Genomic DNA, 23978 nt, shown 5'->3' on the forward strand with positions numbered 1-23978 from the left:
GGCCCTGAGCCGAGAGTTCGTAGCCGGGTCCACGTGCCCTTCCACTTGGTGGCGCCCAAATTACTCCTTTTTCGTCCATCCGAAACCCCCCCCCCCCCCCCCCCTACGACAATGTGTAAACATCAAACCTCTGTAATGAGCGATTTCATGTGTTCTCAATGTTTTTAATATTGAAAATAAACCTATACAATAATCCCTCACTTAGCACGACTAATACGTTCCTAAAAATGTTTGTGTTATTGGAAATCATGTATTCTGAAGCAGTGGTCTCTATAAATAGCACAGCTAATTTACTTAACGTGTTCCAACATAATTATTATATAATATTATATTAAAATGTTATTAAAATAGTACAAAGAAATCATACTGAAGTTTTCAAAGCACTAGATTATGTTCATGTTATGAAAAATTAACATTTGCTGCTTGTGTATCCTATACCCCGAAATTGTTTCTGGTACTTCATTTACACTGAAAATGTATACATTTTATTTTGCAAATACTACCTATTGGACTTTACTTCTATCACTCAAAACAAGTTTTACTTCCGAGCTTTTTCATTTAAAATAATATTGCTACTGAAGTTGCATGAGTGAGCTGCGAACTTCTGTAAACTTTGGAAGTTCTCGAGAGGGTCTTATAACTATGTGAGTTGTAGGCTTCCCGCACAGAAGACACCCTACAGCTGGTGCACGCGGTGAGCTGCATAGAGGCTGTAACAGTAGTGGCTCCACCTTCGCATGTGCTGTAGGATGTTGCATACTTGCGACCAGCACAATCATAACATAACCAACAATATTTTCAATGAAAAGACTTCAACGATGTTAATGAATGTATAGATCATTTTACACGTAAAACATATTACAGGATAGTTTCACTATCATATTTGGTATGTACCCTAATGTATACGAAAGCAACATACGTACGTGTTTATGTCGCTACACGTGGGTCCGCCATCTTAGCGGCACAGTTCCGTTCATCGACTTCCCTTCCATTTTCACAAAATAACTCCTACCAAATGTCATTTACCAAGAGCTAATATCTTTGCACATCAAAAAAAAATAATTTCATTGTGTAGTGTATAACAGTTGGCAGCAAGGGCGGACGAAAAAGGTGGTGTATGACGGGCCAAGATGGTGGTTTTGTGATGTGTAGACGAGTGTGTGATTTCCTTTGGGAATAGTAATAAAGAACCTAACAATTGGCGACGAGGATGGGATCGGCGATGTGCGGTAATTTATGGGAGTGCATTACAACAACAGTGGGGTGTATTGTGAGTAAGGCGGGCCACATTTTGTTCACTTTCACGTACCGCACATGAAAATGTAAACATGGGGTTGCTGGGACATATTGGGGAATATAATGCGCAGACAGAGGACTTTGATTCGTACGTGGAAAGGCTAAAACAGTTTTTTGTAGTGAATGAAATCAAAGAAGATGCCAAGGTGCCACTATTTATTACCCTTATGGGGGCCAAAACATACGCTACCCTCAAAAGCATACTGATACCAGACAATCCTACATCAAAGAAATTTGAAGAATTGTTGGAGGTGCTTTCTACACATTTTTCGCCTGCCAAGAACATCATAGTCGAAAGGTTCAGATTTCATAAATGTGATCAGCAAAGCAATGTATCGGTATCTGAATACATAATAGAACTAAAAAACCTGGCAAAATCATGTAACTTTGGTAAATTTCTACAAGAAGCATTACGGGATCGTTTGGTATGTGGCTTGCGGTCCGAAATCATACAACGTAGTCTGATCTGTGAACCTAACCTAGACTTTGACAAGGCTTGCCTTATCGCCAGCAGCATGGAACAGGCCGCACAGCAGACAAAGTTGTTCCAGCCAACATTGCCAACTTCGCCAATGGACGTAACAGAAACTGTCAACAAAGTAACAGATAAGCAACAAGGTACAGTCCAGGAAACATACTCGCGAGGCGGGCAGCAGAGAAATAATGACTACAAGTCCACATACAGGTCTACATCCAAACACCCTAGTGGAGCAGCGGCAAGCGGAGCAGCATCATCTTGCTTCCGATGTGGACGGAGGCATGCTCATGAGACATGTCCAGCAAGGCAGTGGACCTGTTACTCGTGTGGGAAGAAAGGTCACGCAGCTCGAGTATGTCGCTCTCGTATGGTGAAAGAACTGGGGGCAGAGTCTAGTGACGAGCTTCTGGAACTTAATGCATTGCATCTTAATCAAGTTAACTCTTCCGTGAACACAACAGTATATATCAATAGTGTAAATAAACCCTTGACTGCAGTGGTTTCCGTAGAAGGTCAAAGGATAAAAATGGAGATAGATAGTGGAGCTTGTGTATCTGTCATACCAGTTTCTGCTTACAAGGACCATTTTCCACGGGTAGTACTTAAACATTGTGCCTTAGAATTAAAGTCAGTCACTGGTAACCAGGTCAAAGTGTTGGGGCAAATCAGTGTAAATGTAAGAGGGCAGTCTGGGAGAGAGCATCAACTGCCCCTCGTGGTAATAGGAGGGAGAGCAAACATGTTGCCTCTGTTGGGAAGAGAATGGCTTGATGCTATTCTACCTGATTGGAGAAATAACTTGGAGGCAGTAAGTAACGTAGGTAAATTGATTGGTTGTGGTCAGGGTCCCAATGAGGTATCAAGCACATGTGTTGAAGTGGGGACACTGGGACTAAGTGAAATGAGTACAAGATTTCCTAGAGTATTTAATGCAGACACTAGGAATCTAGGCCTTACCTCACAATGAATACTCACCTAGGCTTGTTTCAGTGGACAAGTTTACCCTATGGCGTAGCTAGTGCTCCAGCCATATTTCAGTCCGTTATGGATAGAGTGCTGCAAGGATTACCTGGGGTGGTATGTTACATAGATGATGTTTTGATTGTGGGAACATCAATAGATGATTGCAAGCAAAAAGTATTTGCTGTACTAGAGCGGTTAAATGATCATAATATTAGAGTTAACCTGTCGAAATGCCGCTTCTATGGTGAGTCAGTAGAATATTTAGGGCATAAGATAGATGAGTATGGAGTTCATCCTACCGATGAAAAGACTGAAGCCATTACACAAGCAGCCAGACCTTTAAATGTAACACAGTTAAAATCCTTTCTGGGTCTGCTGCAGTTCTACCATAAGTTTTTACCTATGCTGTCCAGTAAGATGAAACCCCTGTATGACTTGACTAAATGTGGCAGCAAGTGGATTTGGAATGCAGAGTGCCAAACAGCCTTTGAGGCAGCGAAGCAAATGTTAACATCCAATCAGGTATTAACGCAATTTAACCCAACAGCTCAAATTGTGGTGGCATGTGATGCATCCCCATATGGAGTTGGTGCTGTGTTAAGCCATAGGATAGAGGGGAATGACAAACCTGTGCTTTTTGCATCGAGCACACTTTCAAAGGCAGAGCAAAACTATTCACAAATCGACAGGGAAGCGTTAGCCATAATGTTTGCGGTAAAACGTTTCCACAAGTACATTTATGGTCATCAGTTTGTACTGGTGACAGATTTGTGTGTTTTTTGTATATTTTTTTGAGTATTTTTATTTATTTATTTTATTTATTAGTTTTTCTTCAACAGAAAAAGTTCTTAGCAATGGCGTATGTCCAAAAACTTACATCAAGTCATGCACTCCCATTGCACAAATCTTTTAAAGATAACATCAATGCCCGGTATGGACCCGGTATGCATATTTCTCTGAGGAAGTTGGAAAAGAAATTAATTGATTTATCACAATGTTCGAATAACTTGACTTTTCTCTGTAAATGTCGCAGTAAGGGAGTCATTCCTAGAGGACTCACAATCAAATCCCCGGTCAACAGCAAACAGGCTCAACAAATAACCCGGAAAGCCAGCCAAAAGCTTCTGAGTGAAAGAATTGCCGCATATCACTGCCAAAAATCACATTTGAACAATGAAATTTCGGCACTACAGCTTGAAATTCAGTCTACCCTCAATACTAAAGATTTCAATCGCATCTATCAGTCCATCACGAATCTGGTCCAAAAGAGGTCTCTACAGTGCAAAGAGAAGCAAAAAGATAAATTAGCCAAACTGACGAGTAAGATGAATACAAAAACACATCCCACAACACAGAGCATCAACACTGTCGTTAATTCATCTTCAAGAAAGCTGTCCAATAGCGAGGAAAATGTTTTACAAAAAGGCCTCAATTTCAGCATTGCTCCACGACACATTCCTGCACTTGACATAGTTTCATCTGTTGAGAGTGCAATATACAAACTTCCTGCCGCCAAACAAGATGAATTTCGTTGGAATGTGCGTACAGCAATCACTTCAGCTGGTCCACCTAAACCGAATCTGCCGCCTGATGAACTAAAGGCCATCAAAACTCTGAAATCCGACCATACCATTGTAATCCTCCCAGCCGATAAGGGTCGTGCTACAGTCATACTTGACAAACCAGACTATGAGCAAAAAATTACTGATTTGATCACCACAGATCAATATACAAAACTGGTAAAAGACCCCACAGCCAGCATTGAAAGAAAAGTGTACCAAACTCTAAAAAAACATCAGAATCACATCCCAGAAAAAACTAGATCAGAACTGACACCACACAGCAGTAAAGCACCCCACATTTACGGTCTTCCAAAGATTCATAAACCCGACATGCCTCTGCGCCCGATCATCAGTTGTTGTAATTCCCCATGCCAGAAACTATCAAAATATCTCCTGAAAATTGTTGAGCCACTAGCAGGACAGACAGATACATTTGTCAAAGATTCTAATCATTTTATTTCTATAGTCAAAACACTGAAAATAGAAAACAATGATACCCTGGTGAGTTTTGATGTCCAAAGCCTCTTCACTAATGTGCCAGTAGCCGAAACACTCAGCATTGTCAAGGCGAAATTGGAAGCTGATCCAACCCTAAAGGACAGAACTATAATACCAATCCCATCCATCATGGAAATGATTACCCTCTGTGTCACCACAACATATTTCCAGTTCAAGGATATTTTCTACAAACAGACCGATGGCATGGCAATGGGCTCTTCTCTTTCACCATTTATGGCCAATATATTTATGGAAAACTTTGAGCAAGAAGCACTTAGCAAAAGTAATAGCCATCCAAAAATCTGGCTCCGTTATGTGGATGATACCTTCACTGTCTGGCAACATGGACCTGAAACTTTGGAGGAATTTGTGAACCACCTCAACTCTCTGAGGCCATCAATAAAATTCACATATGAAAAAGAAACCAAAGGTAGCATTCCTTTCCTGGATGTACTAGTCAGCAGAAAAAACAACAGCCTGGAAACAAAAGTATACAGGAAACCTACGCACACAGGCCAATACCTTAATTTTGCATCCAACCATCCCAAAACAACAAAAACTGGCATAATTCACACACTAACCAACCGAGCTGAGATTATTTGTTCTGATGAGAAATCTATTGCGGTTGAACACAATCATATAAAAAAAGAACTCATAGCCAATGGTTACCCTGTCAACACCATCAAACAGCATTTGAAATCCAACAAAACACTCAAATCCACAGAAACTGAGAAACCTGCAGGAACCCTAGTTATTCCATATGTTCAAGGGCTTTCAGAAAAAATAAGACGCCTAGGAAATAAATATGGACTTCAAACAGCATTCCGTTCTAAATCTACTATTAAAAGTATTGTTACCAAGGTGAAACCAGCCACAGAAAAATTACAAACTCACAACTGTGTGTATCAAATCCCCTGTGAATGTGGCCACATGTACATAGGTGAAACTGGCAGAGCTCTATCCACCCGAATCAAAGAACACAAAAACAACTGCAAGAAGGGTGAAACCCTAAAATCCAGACTTGCTGAACATACATGGGAAAATAGCCACAAAATTCTCTGGGAAGACTCCACACCACTCATACAGGAATCCGATAAAATAAAAAGGAAAATCAAAGAATCAGCCTTCATTATTAGCAATAAAAATATTTTCAGCCAGCAGAGCATTGAATTAAAAAATATGTGGATCCCTTTGATAAAGAGAGAAACATCCCTGCAGCACAAAACAATAGCCAATACTCAACCCACCATAACCAATCCGCTTTAACTACATGGTGCACAGCCAATGGGGAGACAGCTCGTCTGTCATTGGCTGAGCAAGATGTAGCCCTTTCTCTGATAAATACCCTCATTTTCCAGCCCCTTCTCATTCTTTACCGCGTGCTGGTCGGAGAAGGGTCAGCCTCTCTCTTTGCCTAGCCTGGCGTTCCTAAAAAGGAAGCTCAGGTCAGTGGCCAGTGCGTAAGGTGCTAGGTTCGATAGGTAGCTAGGACGCGGCGAACAGATAGGAATACCACGCTAGTTAGGTCGGACGATACGCCTGTTGTGTGCCCTGCTTTTTTCAAGGCGGGGCACCTACTTGCGATGAGTAGTAGCGACGAGGAGATGGAGGTCGGCACCGCGACGAAGCGCACGCATGAGGGCAGCGACTCAGAGACTGAACACTCTGTTCAGTCTAAAAAACCGTCAGGGCTCCAGCCCACCACAACCGAGGACGACAACAGTGGCTTCACCACTGTTGAGCGTAGACAACGCAGGCGTAATAGCGATGCGTCACAAGCGGTACCGACACCGCAACAACGGACACCGACTGACGAGGCTCCGCGCTACAAACGCGTACCATTCGTAATCCGCAACAGTCAGGCAATCGGCAGCTTGGGCCCTGCCTTCGCGCGACTCGGCATCAAAAACCGAATGACGCTGACGAAGCGTCAAGAAGTGCGCATAACATTTGATGGCAAATTGGACCAAGACAAAGCGACCGCTTGGTTTAAAGCAAACGATGTGCCTTTCCACACTTTCTCCCAGCCCAGCGAGCGAGGGGAAAAAGTAGTGATCAAGAATTTGAGTAAATTCACGCCGGTTGATGCGATTTCTGAGGAGCTCACCGCGCTCGGGTTTAAAGTAAATTTCATCAAACAGCTCAGTCGGCGGCTAACAGACCGCAACTCAGGGCAAGAGTTTTTCGAGCCAACACCGTCATTCGTGGTGTGCGTGGCACCTAGCGCGCACGACATCTACGCCGTCAAACAACTATACTACACAAGTGGTATAAAGATTGAGCGGTACACGACTCGCGCGGAAGACGTCCCGCTCTGTAAGAGGTGTAGTTCCTTCGGACACACCACCGGAAACTGTTCAGAAGTACCTAAATGCATCAGGTGCGCGGGTTCGCATCCCCGCAGCGAATGCCCAGTCCCAGAGGAGGCACCAAAGGTGTGCTCGAACTGTAAAGAGACAGGCCACACCGCGGCCTGGCGACAGTGCCCCGCGTTTTTGAAGATTGTAGAGTCGCGTAGACAGGCCGCCGCGGAACAGGCAGCACAAAAAGCTGCGCGCACAGCCTCGCGAGCACTGCCGGCCGCACCGACGCGGGAAAGTTTCCCCCCTCCCCCCGCGCCCACCAGGGAACACGTGCACCGGGCAACAACAACAACAACAGAGCGCAGTCCGCGAAACGCACGGCCCAGCGAGCAGGCCAGCCAACCGGGCATAAATCAAACACAGGCAGTAGCTTCGACGTCATACGCGGCAGCTACGTCAGGCGTAAGCGCACCACGGCGCACGGCAACGGAAATCGTGCAGGCTCGCGTCGAGAAGAGCCAGCAGCATAGAACAGAAACCGCGCCAGAAGCACAGCCAAATAATAATATCACTAGCCTCGCGGAACTCGCAGAGATCTTGCGCATGTGCGATTATTGGAATTTAGTGAAGGCACTCGAACCGTATTACGCACGCATCCGCTCCACCGAGAGCATTAAATACCGCCAAACCATTCTATTGGAAGCACTTGCGACAGTGCTCCAGTAAATGGCAGTAAACATGGGGAAAACACTACAACTCCTAAACTTTAATGCATGTGGTCTCCGCCTTCGGTCGTACGAGTTGGAACAGTGCCTTGTAATATATGGGATTGATGTGGCATTCATTACCGAGACTCACCTATCACCGCATCATCGATTTAATATTTGTGGTTACACCACTTACCGCACTGACCGCGCCACTCGTGGGGGCGGCACAGCCATATTAATTAAACACGGGATTCATCACCATCCGATAGAAATAACTGGCTTAGAGCACCTAGAGGCCACCAGCATAAATATTCGTAATAAAAATGCGCATGTTTGCATGTCGGCAGTATATAAACCCCCAGATAAGCCACTACTTTCTAGGGATTTAAATAAATTAATTAATCCACAGCAACACTTTTTCATCGCAGGCGATTTAAACAGCAAAAACGAAGACTGGGGATGCAAAAATACTAACCCAGCAGGCAGAAAATTATTAGATCATTCGGTAGCAAATAATTACGAAATTTTTGCTCCAGGCTCGCCAACTTGCTATCCAACGAATGGTGGCATGCCTGACATATTAGATATAGCTCTTACAAACATACCAGGTGCGCAGGTTATTTCAGAAAAATTAGATGAGCTTGACTCAGACCATTTTCCGGTACTAATTCAATTAACTTTTAATGCTCAATTTTGCGCAGTGATATTTAGCCGCACTTTTGGTATTCCCGACTGGGACAAATTTCGCGAAGACCTGGAATTAACTTTTACAGAAACTCCAGCGATAGACACAGCAGATGAGCTCGAAACTCACGTAAAACTTTTCACCGACACAATTACAGACGTGCGCAAAAAACACACGACAATCGTGAATAAAAGAGAATTTACGCGAATAAATTACCCAGATGTAGACATGCTAATCGTTTTAAAACGGCAGGCGCGCAACACTTATCAACGAACGAGAACACCGCAAGCTAGGACTGAATACAATCGCCTTAAAGCTCAAGTCTCGCGAAAACTTAAAGATTTAAAAATAGAAAAATACGGAAACTTAATAACAGAGTGCGCAACTCAACCTCGGCAAATGTGGCGGCTCACACGCAATTTACGAGGGAAAAATAAATTTATCTCCACACCGGCCATTGTTACAAACGCGGGCATTAAATATGACGCGATAGATAAAGCAAATGCTATAGCAGACATTTTTGAAAAACAATTTTCACCAAACGAGGACATAAACGAGCCTCAGTTTACTAGGACCACGACAGTAGCTGTTAATAACTATTTACAAATCGTTCCACAAGCCGAGCCGGAACTCGTAACAATTAAAGAGCTCTTAGAAGCTATTCACTCGCGACCAAAAAATAAAGCAGGCGGACCTGACGGAATAAATTTTGATACTTTAAAGAAATTATCATTTCAGGCTATACAATACTTTCTTAAAATAATAAATGCTATTTTTATTCTTAAATCCTACCCAGCGTCATGGAAACTAGCTAAAGTTATCACCATTCCGAAACCGGGAAAAAATGCGTCACTACCACAAAACAGGCGACCTATTAGCCTCCTAAATAGCATGAGTAAAATTTTCGAAAAAATTTTACTCAAACGACTTCAACACCATTCGGACGAACACGAAGTCATTCCAGATAACCAATTTGGTTTTAGAAGGGGCCACTCTACCTCTCACCCCCTAATTAAGCTCATTGAAGAGGCCACTGACGGTTTTAACTCACGAGCGAAATTTACTGTCGCAACGATGCTAGACGCGGAAAAAGCTTTCGACAAAGTTTGGATACCTGGCTTAATTCAAAAATTAATTACATTTAACTTTCCAGACACGTATATTCATCTGGTGGCCCACTATTTATGGCGTCGAAAATTTTTTGTATCAATAGAGGGGGCGAAATCATCCACTCGGGAGCTGACAGCAGGTGTGCCGCAGGGGTCCCCACTCTCACCCTTTTTCTATAATGTTTACACAGCCGACATCCCGCGGGAACATGCCCACGTGCAATTATATGCAGACGACACTGCAATAATATATCAATCCCCGAATTTGAAGTTTGCTTTAACCAAAGTTCAGAGGCAGCTTACCTCACTCGAACAATGGTACACTCGCTGGCGCATTAAAATAAATGGAGCCAAGTCCACAACTTTAATTTTAACTAAAAAATACACCGCCCCCGACCGCGAATTAAAAATTTTTAATCAAGCCATACCATTTGTTAAATCGGCTAGATATTTAGGTTTAACTCTAGATACCAGGCTCACCTGGAAAGTTCTCACCACTAAGGTGACACAGTTTGCGCGAGGCACTTTGCGCAGCCTATACTCAATGTTTAAGGCCCCCCAATTTCCTAGAAAGAAAAAATTACAGCTGTATTTACAAATAGTTCGCCCACAATTATTATATGCTTGCGAAATCTGGGGCTATGCAGCAAAATGCCATATCGATAAAGTACAGGTCACTCAAAATAAATTTCTTAGAGCCATTGCAGATTGCGGCTGGTACACCAGCACACTAGAAGTACACCAGCTACTCAAAGTAGAATATGTAGAGGAATATATAAAACGGCAAAACAGGTCTTTTTATGGCCAGCTCCCTGAACATGCCAATACTTATATGAATTCACTTCCGGACTACGACCCAGCTGCACAGCGACAGTTTAAAAAACCGCGACTTGCCTAAGCCAGGTTATACTAGAATCCACACATCCCATGTACGCAGGGCAACTTAGCAAACATAGCAGACGTTTCTCTCTGGCCCCGATGTGCCTGTCTACGTCCTGCGGTGCAAATAATCAACATTGGACTAGCCAATGATTGACATGCCCAGGACTCGTAAATATTGCGTCAACACTACTTTTGGCCCAGTGGGGCTCTATTTTATTGCGTCAACACTACTTTTGGCCCAGTGGGGCTCTATTTTATTGCGTCAACACTACCTTTGTCCCAGCGGGGCTCTAATTATAAACCAGCGACAACTCGACCGCAGGCCCAAATTCCTTTAATTACCAAATCTTTCCTTCCCCCACCTCCTCCACTAGTCCTTGCTAGTTGTTTTCCCCAGCCATTATTAATTAATTCATTAATGTAACTTTCATTTTCTTGCTAATTCGAAATGGTCCGAAGCATGCAGGTGTAGGTTTTGACCCATGCAGCGGTCCACTGCCTGTGTGTTAGGGCTGACTCCGTATGCCTGAAGGGCGAGACCCGCCTGGCAGGCTTCACCTTCAGTGCCGGCCGCGTTTCGGAAGGCATGGGTTTTTGAATTGCGACAAAAAAAAAAAAAAAAAAAAAAAAAAACCGGACGAGGGCATCTCTCTGCTCGAACAATAATAGAATAGGATGACATTCATTCACTAATTTCACTCTCTATTTTTCAGGCTTAGACGACAACAGCCTGGGGGCTAACTACAGCAATACTGGTTTAGCCTAACTTTGACCGAACTATACTGGAACGCAATAGTTCGGTCCTTAAGGCGGCCAGGTGTTTACTAATCTATGTAATTTCTCCTACACATCGGTAAACTTACACGATGATATGCCTGCTTGGTCAGCCGGGTATGTGCGGCCTTGGAGCTATACACTACACTCACACAACGAAATTAATTAGGCCATTTTTGCGCACACTCCACACGCCTCTAAATACAGACATCACGACACTCTCATGCATCAGTTAGCCAACTAACTGAGGGGAAAGGGTGACCTCCCCCCGCCTGACACCTACACTATTAAAAATAGAGCCAAGCAACATGCGACAGCTATTTTACTTCTTCTGGACCGTGAGCCACCTTTAATCTTAAAATCACACACATCGCGCCCCGCCGACGTTTCCAATGATTCGATCAAAGTGACGGGGTTGCACTATTTATATTGGCGACCACATAGCGAGTTATGGGAACGTAATAGTTCCCGGTATCGCTGTCACACGCTCCCGGCCGAGCATATGAGGAAACGGCGGCGGCAGCCCCTTCTCATTCTTTACCGCGTGCTGGTCGGAGAAGGGTCAGCCTCTCTCTTTGCCTAGCCTGGAGTTCCTAAAAAGGAAGCTCAGGTCAGTGGCCAGTGCGTAAGGTGCTAGGTTCGATAGGTAGTTAGGACGCGGCGAACAGATAGGAATACCACGCTAGTTAGGTCGGACGATACGCCTGTTGTGTGCCCTGCTTTTTTCAAGGCGGGGCACCTACTTGCGATGAGTAGTAGCGACGAGGAGATGGAGGTCGGCACCGCGACGAAGCGCACGCATGAGGGCAGCGACTCAGAGACTGAACACTCTGTTCAGTCTAAAAAACCGTCAGGGCTCCAGCCCACCACAACCGAGGACGACAACAGTGGCTGCACCACTGTTGAGCGTAGACAACGCAGGCGTAATAGCGATGCGTCACAAGCGGTACCGACACCGCAACAACGGACACCAACTGACGAGGCTCCGCGCTAGAAACGCGTCCCCTTCGTCGTACGCAACAGCCAGGCAATCGGCAGCTTGGGCCCTGCATTCGCGCGACTCGGCGTCAAAAACCGGATGACGCTAACGAAACGACAAGAAATTCGCATCACGTTCGACGGTAAATCCGATCAAGACAAGGCGACCGCGTGGTTCAAGGCCAACAATGTGCCCTACCACACCTTCTCCCAGCCCAGCGAGCGAGGCGAGAAGGTTGTAATTAAAAACCTTAGTAAATACACGCCAGTAGACGCGATCTCCGAGGAGCTCACCGCGCTAGGTTTCAAGGTAAACTTCATCAAACAGCTTAGTCGGCGGCTCACAGACCGCAACTCAGGGCAGGAAATTTTTGAACCAACTCCGTCATTCGTGGTGTGCGTGGCACCAAGCGCGCACGACATCTACGCCGTAAAACACTTGTACTACACAAGTGGAATAAAGATCGAGCGGTACACGAATCGCGCGGAGGACGTCCCGCTTTGTAAGAGGTGTAGTTCCTTCGGACACACCACAAAGAACTGCGCGGAGGTTCCGAAATGCATTAGGTGCGCGGGTTTGCATCCCTGCAGCGAATGTCCCGTCCCAGAGGAGGCACCAAAGGTGTGCTCGAACTGCAGGGAAACAGGCCACACCGCGGCCTGGCGACAGTGCCCCGCGTTTTTAAAGATCGTAGAGTCTCGGAGACAGGCCGCCGCGGAACAGGCAGCACAGAAAGCTGCGCGCACAGCCTCGCGAGCACAGCCGGCCGCACCGACGCGGGAAAGTTTCCCCCCTCCCCCCGCGCCCACCAGGGAACACGTGCACCGAACAACAACAACAACAGAGCGCAGTCCGCGAAACGCACGGCCCAGCGAGCAGGCCAGCCAACCGGGCATAACTCAATTACAGGCAGTAGCTTCCACGTCATACGCGGCAGCTACGTCAGGCGTAAGCGCACCGCGGCGCACGGCGGAGCAAATTGTGCAGGCTCGCGTCGAAAAAAGTCAACATAGAGCAGAAACCGCGCCAGAAGCACAGCCAACAAATAATATCACTAGCCTCGCGGAACTCGCAGAGATCTTACGCATGTGCGATTATTGGAATTTAGTGAAGGCACTCGAACCGTATTACGCACGCATCCGCTCCACCGAGAGCATTAAATACCGCCAAACCATTCTATTGGAAGCACTCGCGACAGTGCTCCAGTAAATGGCAGTAAATATGGGGAAAACACTACAACTCCTAAACTTTAATGCATGTGGTCTCCGCCTTCGGTCGTACGAGTTGGAACAGTGCCTTGTAATATATGGGATTGATGTGGCATTCATTACCGAGACTCACCTATCACCGCATCATCGATTTAATATTTGTGGTTACACCACTTACCGCACTGACCGCGCCACTCGTGGGGGCGGCACAGCCATATTAATTAAACACGGGATTCATCACCATCCGATAGAAATAACTGGCTTAGAGCACCTAGAGGCCACCAGCATAAATATTCGTAATAAAAATGCGCATGTCTGCATGTCGGCAGTATATAAACCCCCAGATAAGCCACTACTTTCTAGGGATTTAAATAAATTAATTAATCCACAGCAACACTTTTTCATCGCAGGCGATTTAAACAGCAAAAACGAAGACTGGGGATGCAAAAATACTAACCCAGCAGGCAGAAAATTATTAGATCATTCGGTAGCAAATAATTACGAAATTTTTGCTCCAGGCTCGCCAACTTGCTATCCAACGAATGGCGGCATGCCTGACATATTAGATATAGCTCTTACAAACATACCAGGTGCGCAGGTTATTTCAGAAAAATTAGATGAGCTTGACTCAGACCATTTTCCGGTACTAATTCAATTAACTTTTAATGCTCAATTTTGCGCAGCGATATTTAGCCGCACTTTTGGTATTCCCGACTGGGACAAATTTCGCGAAGACCTGGAATTAACTTTTACAGAAACTCCAGCGATAGACACAGCAGATGAGCTCGAAACTCACGTAAAACTTTTCACCGACACAATTACAGACGTGCGCAAAAAACACACGAAAATCGTGAATAAAAGAGAATTTACGCGAATAAATTACCCAGATGTAGACATGCTAATCGTTTTAAAACGTCAGGCGCGCAACACTTATCAACGAACGAGAACACCGCAAGCTAGGACTGAATACAATCGCCTTAAAGCTCAAGTCTCGCGAAAACTTAAAGATTTAAAAATAGAAAAATACGGAAACTTAATAACAGAGTGCGCAACTCAACCTCGGCAAATGTGGCGGCTCACACGCAATTTACGAGGGAAAAATAAATTTATCTCCACACCGGCCATTGTTACAAACGCGGGCATTAAATATGACGCGATAGATAAAGCAAATGCTATAGCAGACATTTTTGAAAAACAATTTTCACCAAACGAGGACATAAACGAGCCTCAGTTTACTAGGACCACGACAGTAGCTGTTAATAACTATTTACAAATCGTTCCACAAGCCGAGCCGGAACTCGTAACAATTAAAGAGCTCTTAGAAGCTATTCACTCGCGACCAAAAAATAAAGCAGGCGGACCTGACGGAATAAATTTTGATACTTTAAAGAAATTATCATTTCAGGCTATACAATACTTTCTTAAAATAATAAATGCTATTTTTATTCTTAAATCCTACCCAGCGTCATGGAAACTAGCTAAAGTTATCACCATTCCGAAACCGGGAAAAAATGCGTCACTACCACAAAACAGGCGACCTATTAGCCTCCTAAATAGCATGAGTAAAATTTTCGAAAAAATTTTACTCAAACGACTTCAACACCATTCGGACGAACACGAAGTCATTCCAGATAACCAATTTGGTTTTAGAAGGGGCCACTCTACCTCTCACCCCCTAATTAAGCTCATTGAAGAGGCCACTGACGGTTTTAACTCACGAGCGAAATTTACTGTCGCAACGATGCTAGACGCGGAAAAAGCTTTCGACAAAGTTTGGATACCTGGCTTAATTCAAAAATTAATTACATTTAACTTTCCAGACACGTATATTCATCTGGTGGCCCACTATTTATGGCGTCGAAAATTTTTTGTATCAATAGAGGGGGCGAAATCATCCACTCGGGAGCTGACAGCAGGTGTGCCGCAGGGGTCCCCACTCTCACCCTTTTTCTATAATGTTTACACAGCCGACATCCCGCGGGAACATGCCCACGTGCAATTATATGCAGACGACACTGCAATAATATATCAATCCCCGAATTTGAAGTTTGCTTTAACCAAAGTTCAGAGGCAGCTTACCTCACTCGAACAATGGTACACTCGCTGGCGCATTAAAATAAATGGAGCCAAGTCCACAACTTTAATTTTAACTAAAAAATACACCGCCCCCGACCGCGATTTAAAAATTTTTAATCAAGCCATACCATTTGTTAAATCGGCTAGATATTTAGGTTTAACTCTAGATACCAGGCTCACCTGGAAAGTTCACACCACTAAGGTGACACAGTTTGCGCGAGGCACTTTGCGCAGCCTATACTCAATGTTTAAGGCCCCCCAATTTCCTAGAAAGAAAAAATTACAGCTGTATTTACAAATAGTTCGCCCTCAATTATTATATGCTTGCGAAATCTGGGGCTATGCAGCAAAATGCCATATCGATAAAGTACAGGTCACTCAAAATAAATTTCTTAGAGCCATTGCAGATTGCGGCTGGTACACCAGCACACTAGAAGTACACCAGCTACTCAAAGTAGAATATGTAGAGGAATATATAAAACGGCAAAACAGGTCTTTTTATGGCCAGCTCCCTGAACATGCCAATACTTATATGAATTCACTTCCGGACTACGACCCAGCTGCACAGCGACAGTTTAAAAAACCGCGACTTGCCTAAGCCAGGTTATACTAGAATCCACACATACCATGTACGCAGGGCAACTTAGCAAACATAGCAGACGTTTCTCTCTGGCCCCGATGTGCCTGTCTACGTCCTGCGGTGCAAATAATCAACATTGGACTAGCCAATGATTGACATGCCCAGGACTCGTAAATATTGCGTCAACACTACTTTTGGCCCAGCGGGGCTCTATTTTATTGCGTCAACACTACCTTTGACCCAGCGGGGCTCTAATTATAAACCAGCGACAACTCGACCGCAGGCCCAAATTCCTTTAATTACCAAATCTTTCCTTCCCCCACCTCCTCCACTAGTCCTTGCTAGTTGTTTTCCCCAGCCATTATTAATTAATTCATTAATGTAACTTTCATTTTCTTGCTAATTCGAAATGGTCCGAAGCATGCAGGTGTAGGTTTTGACCCATGCAGCGGTCCACTGCCTGTGTGTTAGGGCTGACTCCGTATGCCTGAAGGGCGAGACCCGCCTGGCAGGCTTCACCTCTAGTGCCGGCCGCGTTTCGGAAGGCATGGGTTTTTGAATTGCGAAAAAAAAAAAAAAAAAAAAAAAAAAAAAAAAAAAAAAAACACTGGACGAGGGCATCTCTCTGCTCGAACAATAATAGATTAGGATGACATTCATTTACTAATTTCACTCTCTATTTTTCAGGTTTAGACGACAACAGCCTGGGGGCTAACTACAGCAATACTGGTTTAGCCTAAATTTGACCGAACTATACTGGAACGCAATAGTTCGGTCCTTAAGGCGGCCAGGTGTTTACTAATCTATGTAATTTCTCCTACACATCGGTAAACTTACACGATGATATGCCTGCTTGGTCAGCCGGGTATGTGCGGCCTTGGAGCTATACACTACACTCACACAACGAAATTAATTAGGCCATTTTTGCGCACACTCCACACGCCTCTAAATACAGACATCACGACACTCTCATGCATCAGTTAGCCAACTAACTGAGGGGAAAGGGTGACTTCCCCCCGCCTGACACCTACACTATTAAAAATAGAGCCAAGCAACATGCGACAGCTATTTTACTTCTTCTGGACCGTGAGCCACCTTTAATCTTAAAATCACACACATCGCGCCCCGCCGACGTTTCCAATGATTCGATCAAAGTGACGGGGTTGCACTATTTATATTGGCGACCACATAGCGAGTTATGGGAACGTAATAGTTCCCGGTATCGCTGTCACACGCTCCCGGCCGAGCATATGAGGAAACGGCGGCAGCCCCTTCTCAGTCGCACCTGTGTTTCCGTGCCATGTGCGTCTCTGCCTGAGGACGGGAGCAGATAGCAGTTCCCGAAACGTCGCTTGTTTCTGTTTAGGTAAAACTATTGTATTTGTTTGTTTTTTCGTTTTGTCATGTTTTTTGTCTCGCTTCAACTGTTGTGCTGAATTATTTTGGGTTTCAATATTTTTGTGTTGTCATCATTTGTGGGGATTTTTTCGTTCTCTTAGTACATTTTTCTTTGTTTTTTCTTTGTTTGCTGACCATATTCCTGTTTCGGAATATTTTGTGGTGTTCATATCCTTGTTGACAACAGCAATTGTTCGCTTAATTTTGTGTGTTTTTTGTATATTTTTTTGAGTATTTTTATTTTTACTTATTTATTTTATTTATTAGTTTTTCTTCAACAGAAAAAGTTCTTAGCAATGGCGTATGTCCAAAAACTTACATCAAGTCACAGATCATCAACCTTTAAAGAGACTGTTGGGCCATGATCAGGCCATTCCTACCTTAGCACATGCACGGCTTCAGAGATGGGCAGTTATCTTAGCAGCTTATAATTATAAACTTGAGTACAGACAAGGATCATTAATGGCTAATGCAGACGCCTTATCTAGGTTGCCCCTGCCGGGGAGCATAGATAACTGCATTTTTGCTTTCACAAACATTCCTGATTTACCCCTCAATACAGATGATGTTTGTGAAGCTCAACGTCAGGATGTAGGAGTAGCAAAGGTAATAGAACTCACAAAACATGGATGGACAGATAGGTTATCAGATCCAAACTTGAAGCCATTCTTCATGAGGAGGCATGAACTGTCATTACAACAAGGATGCCTTATGTGGGGAAATAGAATAATTATACCAAAACAGCTACAAGAGAAAGTCATTGAAATGCTACATGATCAACATCCAGGAATTGTGAGAATGAAACTGTTAGCACGTGGTATGGTTTGGTGGCCTGGTGTTGACCAGGACATTCAAAATAGAGTGCAGACTTGTGAAGCCTGCCAATGTACACAGAATATGCGCAAGGAGATTCCAACAATGACCTGGCCTCAAACTTATTCAGTATGGGAGCGAATTCATTTGGATTTCTTGGACCAAGGAGGAGAAAAAATACTCATTCTATGTGATCACTTTTCCAAGTGGGTGAGTGCCTGGGTCATGAGTACTACATCAGCGGGGAAGGTCATTGAAAGGTTACGTTCATGTTTTGCCATTTTTGGAATTCCAGGTGCTATTGTCTCTGACAATGGGCCTCCCTTTAACTCTGAAGACTTCATATCCTTTTGTAAAGGAAATGGCATACAGGTGTTGAAAAGCCCACCGTATCATCCCAAATCGAATGGACTAGCAGAACGGGGGGTTCAAACATTAAAACAGGCATTGAAGAAACAGGTCATTGATGGAACACTCAAAAATAAGCATGTAAACATCCACCATAGGTTAGAAGAGTTCTTGTTTGTTTACCGAAATACTCCTTGTACAGTAACGGGACAGACCCCGGCGGAAGTGATCTTTAAAACAAAACCCAGAACCAAGCTGAGCATGTTAAAACCTGATAAAAATAAAACCAAAAAGTGTGAACGAAGGCAACCAATAAAGGATGGTGTTCCTTTATATGAAGTAGGGGAAAAGGTCCTGGTGAAAACAATAGGAGATAAAGTATGGAAATGGGTTCCAAGTAGAATTGTAAAAGTCTTAAGTTCATTGACATATTTGGTGTTATGGGGAAGTAACCAAAGAAATAGGATAGTGCATGTGGATCAAATCCGGAAATCACAGTTACCAGATTGTAGACATCCAGTAGTGTCAAACAATGTGGTTAGTGACACACTGGCATGGGGGCCTAAGTTAGGAAACTGGGCAACATCAAAGCGTGGTAGTGGGGAAGGAATTGATGACGAAGTGAGGGGGAGGGTTGCCACAAAGGTGGTGCCTAAGGAAGGAATACCGAAAGAGCTGTCTTCCTCAGGACTACTTAGAGAAGATAGCCATAGTCCACCCTTCAAAGGCTTTGTATCCCCCACTTCAGTGCAAGGGGAAAGCAGACCTAGACCAGACAGACGGTCAACACGATTAGTGAAACCTCCAGTAAGGTTAGATTTGTAACATTATTTGTGATTGTTGAGAAATGCAACTTGTCATGTAATATGTATTTTTAGTAGGGTAATATACAACTGTACTATGTATTTTGGAGATCATTTGATCTCAAGCTCATAAGGAAGGATGGGATTGTAGTGTATAACAGTTGGCAGCAAGGGCGGACGAAAAAGGTGGTGTATGACGGGCCAAGATGGTGGTTTTGTGATGTGTAGACGAGTGTGTGATTTCCTTTGGGAATAGTAATAAAGAACCTAACACATTGTAAAAACTACAATCACTCAGTAGAGATAAACCCTCTCTCCCATACCACTTGCATCCTTATCCTGTCGCTTGAGATCGCAGGGGCTGAGATATCTTCGGGGAACAAAAATGAAGATTGTGTAAAGAAAACAGGATAATGAACAAAGTGGCACGAGAGGGGTGAAGGTGCCAGAGTTGTGCTCGTCACGAGACACTGAGGCGAGAGTGAGAGAGGCGCATCATATATCGAAGAAAGCTGTAAATATAGACAGAAGGGAAGGAGCAGAGGGAAATCGCTGGCACAATAATGAATGAATTATGGCTCAATGTCTGGTCCATATCGGGGTACTCAGGGATGAGGGGCAACAGGATGAGAATGAAGCACTGACTAACTGGCTGGAGGAAACGGAAAAGTGCCCCGCGAAAACCCAACAACTGGCAACATCAGTCACATTTAAGAGTTCAACCACACTGGGAATCAAACCTGGATGGCACAGTCGGAGACGAGTGATATTACCACTCAACCACTCAAGGAAGAGAGAAAGATGAATAGAAAGTGGTATAAGGACATAGGATCATTGATGCAATGGATGGCTTGGCCAGGCGCATTCACACAATGAATCATGGGAAGTAACAGCTGATGCTGCACACACAAAACTGAAAAATGAATAAACCAACATAAGGAAAGACAGTTTTTTTGTTTTATCTACATGTGTGTGATGCATTACGAACTGTTAGTTGACTGTATTTGTACATCTTACATCTCCAGATGTTTTGTAGTCTAACACTTCAATTTAAAATCTTATTATTCTACAAGATGAATAAAAAAGAATAGTGCGCTGGCACAAAGCACACACACCTGCTGTATGAAATGTCCTCCATTGCAGCTAGTAAATAAATTTTAGGAAATATCAGTGGTAATATTAGTTTACAATAAATTGGCTTTGAGTAGTATAAATATTTGTTAATTATAAAAAGCCAGAGCAAATAATACAACGGCTACATAACACATACATGCTCAAAGTCCGCAATGAAAAAGTATGCTACCGTATTTATTCATCCTGAAATCATTGTGGTATTAGATAACCATTTACCAGCATTATGCATAATAAATATGTATTGTCAGCCACAGCATGGTAACAGCTGAGGATTATGATAATGATAGTAGCAGTCTCTCATTACATCAATTAGTTTTACTACTGGGGAAAAAATCATGGTTTCTGTCATAATGTACCTGGTCGGAAACGAGTGCTTTCGTCTTTTTCAGCTTGCGTTGTTTCACATGTTTTCTGTTATTTCCCCGCAGCAGCAAATCCCAGGTTCCTGCATCCAAACCTGTGAGGACACACAAGCCAACATAATACACTGGTTTCCCTGCTGAATACTTTGGGTAGAGTTTCTGCACCACAGCTGCTGTTTGGATCTGTTTGCTACGAGGCCAGGAAGTGTCATCTCCTATAAAACTGCATCCAAGTCGTAACTTCCCAACGGCCCTGTCTGGATGTTCAAAGTATTTCTCATATTTATATTCTTGTTTTGTTGATTTCTATGTTCACTCCTGCATGTTACACATTATGAATGAACATACAGTAATGAACTTTCACACTTTAGCATATTTTTTGATTATATTTTACTTTGTGTTACGAGCCTATTACTAAAGGTTGTTTATCTATTACTACCAAATTTACGATAAAATATGCAGTAAGTTGGTAAAATGTTTGCCTTTACAAGCACACAAGAAGTGAACCCCACACAGCACATGGTCATCAAAGTCTCAATACAAAAGACGTTAATTCAAAAATGCACGTTTTGTAGTCAGGCCAACAAGACGGTGTTGCTAAAAAGTGAATAAATTAATTTACAATGAATTCAAACACGGCAGAGTTACTTTAATTTAAAGATATGACCATTTGGTAAGTATTATTAATATTTTATCGCACAAAAAAACTTTGCAGTGATGCTGTTGTAGACCACATGGCATGACTACCAAATGTAACAATTTTAAATAAATATATATATATAAATAAAAATAAATAAAATAATCATATTTAAGAAAGAGGAAAGTTGAGCTTAAGTAGAAGTTTAACTCTATAAATTAAATACCTCTGACATGCCTGATTAGTGATTTTTATGGGTTATGGAACATCAATATGATATTACTGAGAATACCAAAGAAAAATTAATACAGAACAATTATATTTAAAACAAGATGTAACAAGATGTTCTATGGCAAAAAAAATTTCACATGAGTTTCACTGTTTTAAAAGAATTATCTGATATCATGTTGTGTCTTTGAGTCCCATCTCTTCTTCAAAACAATGTTAAAATAAACACCAAGCTAACGAAAAATGTAGGCAGGTCAACAAACACCTGAATACACCCATAAAAAAAATACATGGGAGCAGCTCAATCAGTGTCACATTACAGACTGTGCCGAACCAAGTGTAATAAAAAAGGGCTATACTGTATGCAGTGATCAATATCAGTAGCGTAGCCAGGATTTGTGTATGGGGGGGGGGGGGGTTAAGAAGCATAGTCCCTCCCTATTAAAGAGGGGGGTCCGGGCGTTCTCCCCCAGAAAAATTTGGATTTTAAGGTGTAAAATAGTGCTATTTGAGCAGTTTTCGGTACTTAACTTTAAATATTGTAATGGTAAAAATATTAATTTTTTAATAAAAATATTGGTTGAGTGATGAATTAAGAAATTAATTAAAGATATTTTAATTAATCAAAGTGCCTTGTCCACGTCCCACTCAAAATCATAAATCATGCTCGAAGCTCGACAATACAAAAAAAAAAAGGAATAAAAATGGTTGTGTTTCGGCAGAACTGGCCTATTCCTGGAAACAATTAGCTTTAGCTTAAAGAGTTACCCAGTCACCACCTGCTTATAATTACCGCGCTGGTTAAATACAATAGGTGTAAGATATTTGAAAACTTGGGACCCATCATGGCATCACAACCTTATAGCTTCTGCTCGTGATAGGGGTAGGGGAAGGGAAGGATAATCGGTAGGGCTCGCTTACTCTTCCCCTCCAGTGCAGTGGCCGGTGATAGCAGTAAGACACCCAGGCTTTTAGCTAACCTGCTTTCAGATAAGAAAAAAAAATGGCTAAGGGGGGGGGGGGGTTAGAACCCCTAAAACCCCCCCCCCCCCTTGCAACGCCCCTGATCAATATGAAAAATTGTAGAATGATATTTATATTTAATTGTTTGAAAGGCCTGGTAAAGGATGGGTTCACAAGCCAGATTAAAAAGTTTCATTTGTCACCAGCACATGGGTAAGGCACCTAGAAAACATTTTATGATGCAAATGTAAAAATTGAAAAAGCCACTGAAAATTCTTACTGGGGAAAAATATACTAGCATTTTCAACCTTCCTATGTTTAAAATAGTGTGCTGTATACAGGGGAGTAATCAAATACTTTCAGTATTTTCCAGACTTTTCAAATCTACTAAAAATTATTACGATTCGTGGGCACGGATGTGGATAGACTGAGGTCTCGTTACTCCACATCCACTGGTTCAGGTGTAAACGGCAGCTTCCTCTGTGGGCTCAATTGTTTGTGTGTCATTATTTTGGAACAGTGATAAACATGAATATATGGACATTTCAAAATGCAAGTTTTTTTTTTTTACAGCAACCTGTTAAAAATTGCATTTTGAACAGTTGAATCTAATTTCAAGGCTAGTTATGGGGGAAGGGGGGATGGGTGGTGCCTAAATCATCTGAGGACATCTATAACTCTTCATCAAAATAACTTCATCATTGTTCTTCATCTCAGTGTTACTCTCGATCCCTTCTCGTCATCAGGAGAATTGGATTCAGGGTTACAACAATTTTATAACTGTTATTGCGTAGCAAGATTTTACTTTAAATGCATAAACTGCTAACAACTCCACAATATTAATCCTTTTTTATTTTGCTGTAAAGCATATGCAAACGTTTGCACGTCAATCTGGGGCCAGAGCAGGGACTTCGGAACAGGGGGGGGCAGCAGGGGCGAGTCGCCCCCTGCTGTTATGCATGGGGGGGCGAGAGTAGCATTTTGCCCCCTTCCTTTTCCCAGATTAAATGTTTGGTCCTAGTAGTATTTTTCTCAACCAGTAGTTACAAACGTTGCATTGGTGATCACATTCAATATAAAATCAAATTTATGATTGTCAATATACTGTAAAATGATTGCAAATTCATAGATGGTATTTTATTTAAATTGTACTACATCTACTGTCAGAGTATCAAGCCATACGTTCGCGGGT

The 23978-nt window shown here is 43.0% G+C and overlaps 1 protein-coding gene across 2 annotated transcripts in view; it reads right to left on the minus strand.

Moving 5' to 3' along the window:
* LOC134535929 (protein lava lamp-like) overlaps positions 1-23978 on the minus strand; it is a 48681-nt gene that overhangs the window by 16374 nt on the left and 8329 nt on the right. For both annotated transcript variants that reach the window (XM_063375320.1, XM_063375322.1), the window contains exon 3: positions 20953-21053. In XM_063375320.1, the coding sequence (XP_063231390.1) occupies positions 20953-21053 (101 nt within the window). The remainder of the gene's footprint in view (positions 1-20952; positions 21054-23978) is intronic.

Source organism: Bacillus rossius, chromosome 10 (genome assembly GCF_032445375.1).
Source record: "Bacillus rossius redtenbacheri isolate Brsri chromosome 10, Brsri_v3, whole genome shotgun sequence".
Lineage (NCBI taxonomy): Eukaryota > Metazoa > Arthropoda > Insecta > Phasmatodea > Bacillidae > Bacillus > Bacillus rossius.